Here is a 7,787-nt window from a genome sequence, read left to right as displayed (position 1 = left end):
AAGGGAGACAGAGAGAAGGAGAGAGAGAGAGAAGAGCAGTTAATGCCACGGTCCGCTGGGGCCCCGGGGGCGCGTACCTGCCGGTCGTTCTCCACGTCGTAGCCCAGGCTGATGAGGCAGGCCTTGAACTCCTCCGGCCCCAGCGCCCCGCCGTGGTCCTGCCGGCGGCATCCGGAGGCAGGTGTGCACGAGGGGTGGGCGGTGTGGAGACCAGGCCGGCAGAGGCGGGGCCGGGGGCCGGGGTCACATGCAGAGGGCAGGGGAGGGGGACACACGGAGGGAAGGGAAACACAGAGTTAGAGGTGACGAGGACACAGTGATGGCCGGGGTGGGGGCCTGGAGGGTGGTCAGAGGCCTCACCCCGCCTCCTCTGGGCCAGGGCAGGGGCGGGGGCTGAGAGGTGCAGGACTCAAGACCCAGGACTCCTGGGAGGGAACAGGGGAGCTGTCCTGGCCTCCAGGATCTGGGGTGGGAGAGAGGGGACTGCCCCTCCTGTGTGGAATACAGGGCCCTGCTAACCCCTGGAGTACATCCTTCCCACGGAGGGCAGGCGGACGACACCTCAGGTCCAGCAGGGAGGGCCTGGGGCGAACTGGCGTTCGGGGCCCCTCTAACGGGGCTACCAGACCCCGTCTGACTTTTAAGAACAGTGAGTGTGTGTGTCTTGGATCCCTGGGGGTGCTGGCACTTGTCTGTGTGTCTGTCTGTCTTGGATCCCCGGGGGTGCTGGCACCTGTCTGGATGTCTGTCTGTCTTGGATCCCCAGGGTGCTGGCACTTGTCCGTTCAGGGTTGCCCTGGCAGGTGGGTGAGGAGACACAGCCCCAGGGACAGAGCCAGGGGTTCCCCTTTCTTCTCCTGAGGGAAGCTGGGTCCCTGTCAACCCGTGAGTGGCCTCTGATACTCAGGGACCGTGATGTGAACAGACAGACAGATGTGAAGACGGAGGGGGCGGGGTGGGAGGTGACAGCGGGGAGGGAGGGAAGACGGGGGCTGAGGGAGCCGCTCACCTTGTCGAAGTGGTTGAAGGACGCCCGGAACTCCTGCATCTGCTCCTGGCTGATGCCCTTGGCGTCGCGGGTGAGGATCTGGTTCTCGACCTCGTTGATGGTGCGGGCGATGGTGGTGAGCAGCTGCTCCCAGCCCACCCGGATGTGCTGGGGAGGAACCAGGGCGTGAGTGCGGGCTGGGCCAGTGGTACCACAGTAGCTGCAGCTCAGGGGGGTCAGACTTGGGTTTCTCCTAACCCTCTCCCAGTGCCAACCCAGCCCCACGCACTCCCGTGCACACAGGGACACAGCCACACGCCTGCCTCTGCCCAACCACCAGGGCCCTGGTTCACGTCCCGCTGTGCACGTCCCAATCACGAGGCAGCAGAGGACTGGGGCCTGACACCCATGCCAGGATCCTCGTGGGAACTCTGCAGAGATGTTCCAGGCAACGCTTATCTAGCTTTCTGGGGAAACTCCTCTCCATTCCTTTTATTTAGTGGCACCCTCGGATTTGCATGGTCTCAAGGCTTATCACTGGGGATCATTTCAAGCTGCCAGTCTGACAGCAACCAGCCCTGATGCTGGGACTTCTGCACACATTGGCTGGACCCACGCCCTCAAGCAAGGACCAAAGGATCAAATGGCTGAGGCCATGTTAGGGGGCAGGTGCTGCTGCCCTCCCGGCTCTCCAGGAGCTTGTCCTGAAATGTGTGTTATCGTGGTGATGGGAGAGTACTGGTAAGGAAGTCAACTTATCAAAAAATATGAACATGGGATCCAGTCTCTGTGGTCAGAGTGAAAGAGGAGAGAGAGGAAGCGGGAGCCGGCTTTTCTACAGGGCAAAAACCACTCGGAAGAAGGCGGCAGCCTGGCTCGGGCTGGCAGGGCGAGCAGGGCGCACCTCCATGGTATAGTTGGTGTGCTTGTTGTCGAAGATGAGGGCCTCCTGGATGAGCTGGTGCTGCTGCTCGAGCAGGTCCAGGTTGGGCTTGTAGTCCACAATGCTGCGCTCATACTGCTTCAGGTGGCTCAGCTGGTCCTCCAGCGTCCCATTCATCTCGATAGAGATGCGCCCGATCTCCTGCACAGAGGACGGCGGCGCTGGGCTGGGGCTGGCGGGCCCTCGGCCACCACCAGCCACCAGGAGGAGGCCTGTCGCTGGCCACCGCAACGCGGACTGGTGGTGGTGGTGGCGGCAGCGGAGAGGCCGCCTCCAGCCTGGGGGTCCTCTCCCAGAAGGCCTGCCGCTCACCGACTGTCCCCCCAGCCCCGCCCTCCAGCGCAGCAGCAGTGATCAGTTTCTGCCCCAGCGCTTCACAGGTCCACCCCCACAGCTCCCTCCCTGTGAAGCCCAAGCCTGGGACAAGCCCCTTCTGCAGAGCTAGAAACTGAGGCCAGGAAAGGGCAGCTTATCACAGTACAAGGCAGAGCCGGGCTGGGAACCCAGGCCTGGCCCGCTTCAGAACCCAGGCTCCTGAGCGCCCCCACGCCTCGCCCCGCCACGGCGGCTGGTACTATGCCCTGGGCTGCCTGCCCAGACCTCTCGGACTGGTCGTGAGTTTCAGTGACGCCGCTTGGTCAGCAGTAGCCCAAAGGGCATTGAGGGGCATGGTTACAAGCGTCCCCGGGGCTGGATCACCAGGGCGGAATGCGTGTGCTCATGAGGGTCTGAGCTCGGACCACCTTGGTCACAGCGACACCGCGGTGCTCACGATGGGGCTGGCGCAGGGCGGTGCCCAACTGTTCGCTGAGGAAATGAATTAACAGTCCCCGTCCCCTTTCAGGGATGACAACACTGAGGAACAGAGGTTACGTGTGCCTGACTCCAGAGCAGCAGCTGAGGGCAGAGTCGACTTGAGACCGCCTCTCCCTGACCCCTAGCACAGTCTTGCGCTGGACGGCACTGCCATTTCCATCGATATAACCTTCCCGATCCCACGAGGCCCCCAAGTCCACTGGCCCCACAGAGCACTTCGGACCTCCTGCCAGGGGTGGGCAGCCTCCCATTCAGCGGGGGCTCTTGCTCAATTTTCCCAAGAGATTCTTGGGGTGTGGCGGGGGGGCGGGGTGGCAGGGCTGGGACGACTGGCCCTCACCTCCATCTTCGTCTGGATCCAGGGCCCCACAATATTGGCCTGGCTGGCGAACTGGCGGCGGAGGTGCTCGTTGGACTGTTGTTTGCTCTGCTCCTCCAGGAGGGCGTGGTCCCGCTTGGGCACCAGCTGCTGCACCTGGTGGGGGGGAGGGGGGCATGTGGGCAGGGGCAGTCAGGGGTCAGCCCTTCGCCTGGCAGCCCCTCCTCGGCATGCCAGTGGGTGGGTGGTTGGGTGTCGCCTACCTTCTCCCACTTGGAATTGATGATCTGGGGAGTGACGGTGGTGTAGGGGTTGCTACCCGAGAGCTTGATGTGGTTGCTCTCCGCGATCCGCTGGGCTTCCTTGTGGATGGCCAGGATGGCCTCCCGCTCCCTGTCGGCATCTGGCAGCGTCGACTTGAACTGGTCGTGGGCTGAGATCAGACCCTGGGGGACATGAAGAGAAGGGGTGAGGGGGCAGCCCGGCCCCCAGAGGGCCCACGAGCCCTGAAAAGGGTGGAGGGCCGGGGGCGGACCTCGATTTCCTCGATGGTGTGGACGATGAACATGTCCTGGAGGTCCTCCATGGCGCTCTCCATCCAGTTGTTGAAGGGGGCCGCCCGCTTGGCGTACTCCAGGTGCAGCTGGTCGATGGTCTCTAGCTGCTTCTCCGTTTTCTGGTGCGACAAGGACAGAGGAGGGAGGTCAGTGGGCCAGCAGGGGCTGTGCATGGTGGGCGGGGATCTGGGAAGCTCTGAGGGCACCCACCCCAACCCCCGCCACCGCTCACCTCCAGGGCTTCCCTGCGACTGTGGGTCAGAGAGCCAAGGGCGTCCCACTGGTCACAGATCTTCTGGCAGCGCGTGTTGACGTTGTGGGAGTCGTAGTAATCCAGCTCGCTGTGGACCGGGCAGAGGATGGTGAGACCCGGTGCGGGCAGGGATTGCCGGACCCGCCCACCCACACGTGTCCCAGGCCCTGGTGCTGGGGGACACCACCCCTCTGGGCTGAGGCAGGAGGAACTGGCGAGGGGGTTGGCGGGGAGAGGACAACAGAGCTTCCTGTCAAGAGCCGCTGACGCAGGGCTCCCAGACTGTGACCCTCAACCACGCCTTATCTGGATTGTTTTTTGGGCTGTGCCATGTGGCTTGTGGGATCTGAGTTCCTCAACCAGCAGTCAAACCCAAACCCGCGGCAGTGGAAGCACAGAGTCCTGACCAGTAGACCCCCAGGGAAGTCCCCTGGACTTGCTTTTTCCATTTAAACAAAGTCTAGCAGGGCATGCTGGTTAGAGGACAAGGCTCTGGAGCCAAGTTCCCTAGGCGTGAATTCCAGCTCCTGATTTTGAACCTGTGTGACCCTGGGCAAGTGAATTCCCTCTGGATCCCTCGGTTTTCTCATCTGTGAGATGGGGGTGGGGTTGTGAGGACACCAAGTTACTTAACACCTGTCAAGTGCTGAGAGCAGTCCTTGGAGCCCAGTGGGTAAAAGCAGGAAGTTAATAAAGGATATGTTTTTATGGGTATTAGGAAAAGAGTGTGTGACTAGCCTGCAATCTCATGCTAAGCAACTAAGAATATATTCAAGAAAAAAAACAAACAAGCTGATCAGAGAATGGGTATTACTGTTGCCTTGACTGAGGTTGGGAACACTGAGCTGATACCATAGCTCTTGCCCCCCGACCCCACTCCTGAGCCCCAGGCCTCCTGCCTCCTGGGGTCACACTTGGGCACTCCCAGCAGGAGGCTCCTAGTCGGTGCACAGGTCTAGGGTGACCAGACGGTCAGGCAGGATACAGAGGCCAGGGGAGCAGGCAAGGGCTGGAGAAGCAGCCAGGCAGCGTTCCACGCAGGGGCCGGGCCGGCCTGGGTTCCACTCGCATCTCACTCACTCCCTAGCTGTGTGATCCGGGGCAGGCCCCTTGGCCTCAGGGTGCCTCAGTCCAGCTCTGTAACAGACGATCAATGGGACTGACGAGCTGGCACATGGAGGGCCCTGAGTGCTCTGAGCTTTCGTCATTATTATCAATCGATGCCCAGCCGGTCTGCCCATCCAGGCTCAGCCCAGGCGGCCCTTGGCCTCTGACTCATCTGTAGGGGAACGGACGGCACCCCATACAACCCTCCCCCCTGCCTCCAGGGCAACTGTCCAGAGAGTTGCCTGGGGGACCGTCAGCTCCCTGGCTCAGGGCGATGGGTTTCACATGGCCATTCCCAGTGCCCGAGCAGTGGGCTGGCCTAGCGCTGACTGCAAGTCTGTTGCCAACCAGCGTCCAGGGGCTCGCCTGTCCCACCCCCACAACCCCTGCAGATGGTGGGCGTCTGTATCCGTGACCTCACTCTCCTTGGCCTGGACGTGCCAGGTACAGGGAGCTTGATCCTAGAGGAGCTGCAGGACCCCCAACAGTGCCCAGTGAGGGTGCGTGTACCCAGGACTGTGCCTGCTAGTACTTCTGCCCCTGGGCGAGCACATGGGGAGCCCCAGAGCAGCTGGGCAGTGCGGAGGGAGTGAGTCAGGGAGACAGCCCTGCCCGGTGTGGGGCTCCTCCAGGCCTCGCCGCTGGGCCCCCGCCTTGGAGGAACAGGCAGAACTTCGGGGATGACTGTGACAGGGTGGGAGGTGTCTGTCGAAAGGCCAACTCCAGCCAAGGATCCTATTTTTGAGTAGACGGCTATTTTGGGAGCCCTGCCGCCCCTCCAGGGCCTTTGGATTTTCCATGAAGTAATGGCTGGGGCCTCCCGCTCCCTGGGCCTTGCCTGCTGCTGGCCGCTCCGATGGGGGAATAAGGCTCCCTTTCACTGTGCTGGAGACTCAGTGTACTAATTGTGTGCATGAGTTTATCTGACTGGGGTGGGGCGGGGAGGGCAGAGAACCGGCTGCCTGGAAGCTCTTACAATAAGTGTATTCTGAGCAGCAGAGGAAAGAGGCCGGGCCGAACAATGGGCTCTCTGTGCAGCCCAACTCCCTTGGGGAGCCATGGGTGGGGGCCGTGGAGGTTAGGCCGCCCACCACCTCAGGGGGCCAGAGACCTCCCTTCTGCTGGGGAACGTAGATCCCACTATGGGTCTCATCTGGGGTTAAGACAGGCGGACAAAAGGCATCACCCCGTAAGGCTCCTTCCTGGCATGGGAAAGGAAGGGGTGAGGGTGGAAAGGACCAGGGGAACCCCTCCACCACTGCCCCACCACCGCTCTGGGCCAGGCGCTGGCAGGGAAGCAGATGACGGGGGACCGTGAGCCCACACATACTTGAGCTCCTGGGCGATGGCAGCAATCTGCTCCACGCGGTCCTGGTGGGCGGCCAGGTCGCTCTCGAAGGCTTCATGCTTGCGGATGAGGGCCTTGATGTCCGACAGGGTGGCCGTCTCATAGTCCCGGTGCTTCAGCATGGCCTCCTTCCCTGAGGTGGGGCGGAGGGCAGGGGTGCTTGGTCAACAGCATCGCGGGCATCCAGAGGGGGTGTCCAACCAGAGGGAGGGGAGTGGGGTACAGACCCCATGCCCTGCCTTAGCGAGGATGCTGCCATGAAAGCCGGAAACCCCGGGAACCTTTTCCCTTGCTCCTTTGAAGGTATTTCTAAGCTATAACACCTCCTGGATGGGGCTGGGAGACACTGTGGGGTTGGTGGGTGTGAGTCAGATATCCCAACTCAGGCTCTGTATTCTAGACTTAGTGTCTTTTATTGGTGCATGCCAAGTCGCTCAGTCGTGTCCGATTCTTTATGACCCTATGGACTGCAGAACACCAGGCTCCTCTGTCCATGGGGTTCTCCAGGCAAGAACACTAGAGTAGGTGGCCATTTCCTCCTCCAGGGGGTCTTTCTAACCCAAAGATCAAACCCACATCTCAACGTCTCCTGCATTGGCAGGTGGGTTCTTAACCACTACGCCACCTGGGAAGTCCTTTATTGGTAGAATGTAAGAATCTGGACAGTGCTACCAAGGCTGGAAACATCAACACCCACCTGCAGAGGGCCTAACGGCCTCAGCAGTGCCAGGGGGGTGGGCGGGGGGCAGAGGGGAGGGGAAGTCTGACTTGGGGCTCTTCCGGGATCCTGACCCCTATGCCTGCTCCCTGGCCCTTGGGCGCCACGCCCCCTCAGGGAGGGAGTCCTATCACACATCTGCTCCATGCTACCCTAAGGGCTTTCTGTGTGCAGTGAGGCAGGGCCCATGTCAGGCCCTTTGAAGGAAGGGAGGAACACTGTTATTAGGCCCGGAGCCTGGCTAATTATACACCCTGGGACAGAAGCTCAGGCGAGGAGCCCTGCACACTCAGTACCGCAAAGAACTGAGGGGGAGATGCTGGGACCCCTAACCTCTAAAGCAACCTCGGGCTATCCCCAGAGTGCATACTCAGAGACCAAACCCTCCTCAGCTGGCACCAGAAAATCCCAATAGCTGCCTGCCGAGTGCAGCCAAGCAGGCAGTCTCTCCTGGCCTGCTCCTTCTTCTGTAAAATGGGGCCAATGCCAGCCCTTGGCTAAAGCCCCAGTGAGGTGATCTCGAAAAGTGTGGGCACCAGCCAGGCCCACCCCACCGCAGCCGTCCCAGGGATGGAGCCCCGAACCAGCGGGCAGAGGGTGGTGCGGCCTGGGAGCCTGACTCCATGGGGCCCTGCCGCCCCAGCCCCGGGGCAGTGGGCCCAACCACAAAGGCAAGCTTGCAATTCCCTTCTCCAGATCGCTTTCTCCCAAGGGTGGGAACCAGAAATAGCAGGTTAC

The 7,787-nt window shown here is 61.6% G+C and overlaps 1 protein-coding gene across 1 annotated transcript in view; it reads right to left on the bottom strand.

The window, feature by feature from the left end:
• Positions 1–7,787, bottom strand: part of ACTN4 (actinin, alpha 4) — a 73,916-nt gene that overhangs the window by 1,526 nt on the left and 64,603 nt on the right. The window contains exons 13-20 of the mRNA XM_010849314.1: positions 6,314–6,464; positions 3,856–3,964; positions 3,602–3,742; positions 3,330–3,512; positions 3,088–3,222; positions 1,893–2,072; positions 1,010–1,156; positions 78–158 (exon numbers count right to left, since the gene is read on the bottom strand). Coding sequence (XP_010847616.1) covers positions 78–158; positions 1,010–1,156; positions 1,893–2,072; positions 3,088–3,222; positions 3,330–3,512; positions 3,602–3,742; positions 3,856–3,964; positions 6,314–6,464 — 1,127 coding nt within the window. The remainder of the gene's footprint in view (positions 1–77; positions 159–1,009; positions 1,157–1,892; positions 2,073–3,087; positions 3,223–3,329; positions 3,513–3,601; positions 3,743–3,855; positions 3,965–6,313; positions 6,465–7,787) is intronic.

Source organism: Bison bison, unplaced genomic scaffold (genome assembly GCF_000754665.1).
Source record: "Bison bison bison isolate TAMUID 2011002044 unplaced genomic scaffold, Bison_UMD1.0 scf7180017864280, whole genome shotgun sequence".
Taxonomy (NCBI): Eukaryota; Metazoa; Chordata; class Mammalia; order Artiodactyla; family Bovidae; genus Bison; species Bison bison.
Note: the sequence above shows the minus strand (reverse complement) of the source record. Positions and strands in the feature narration are given on the sequence as shown.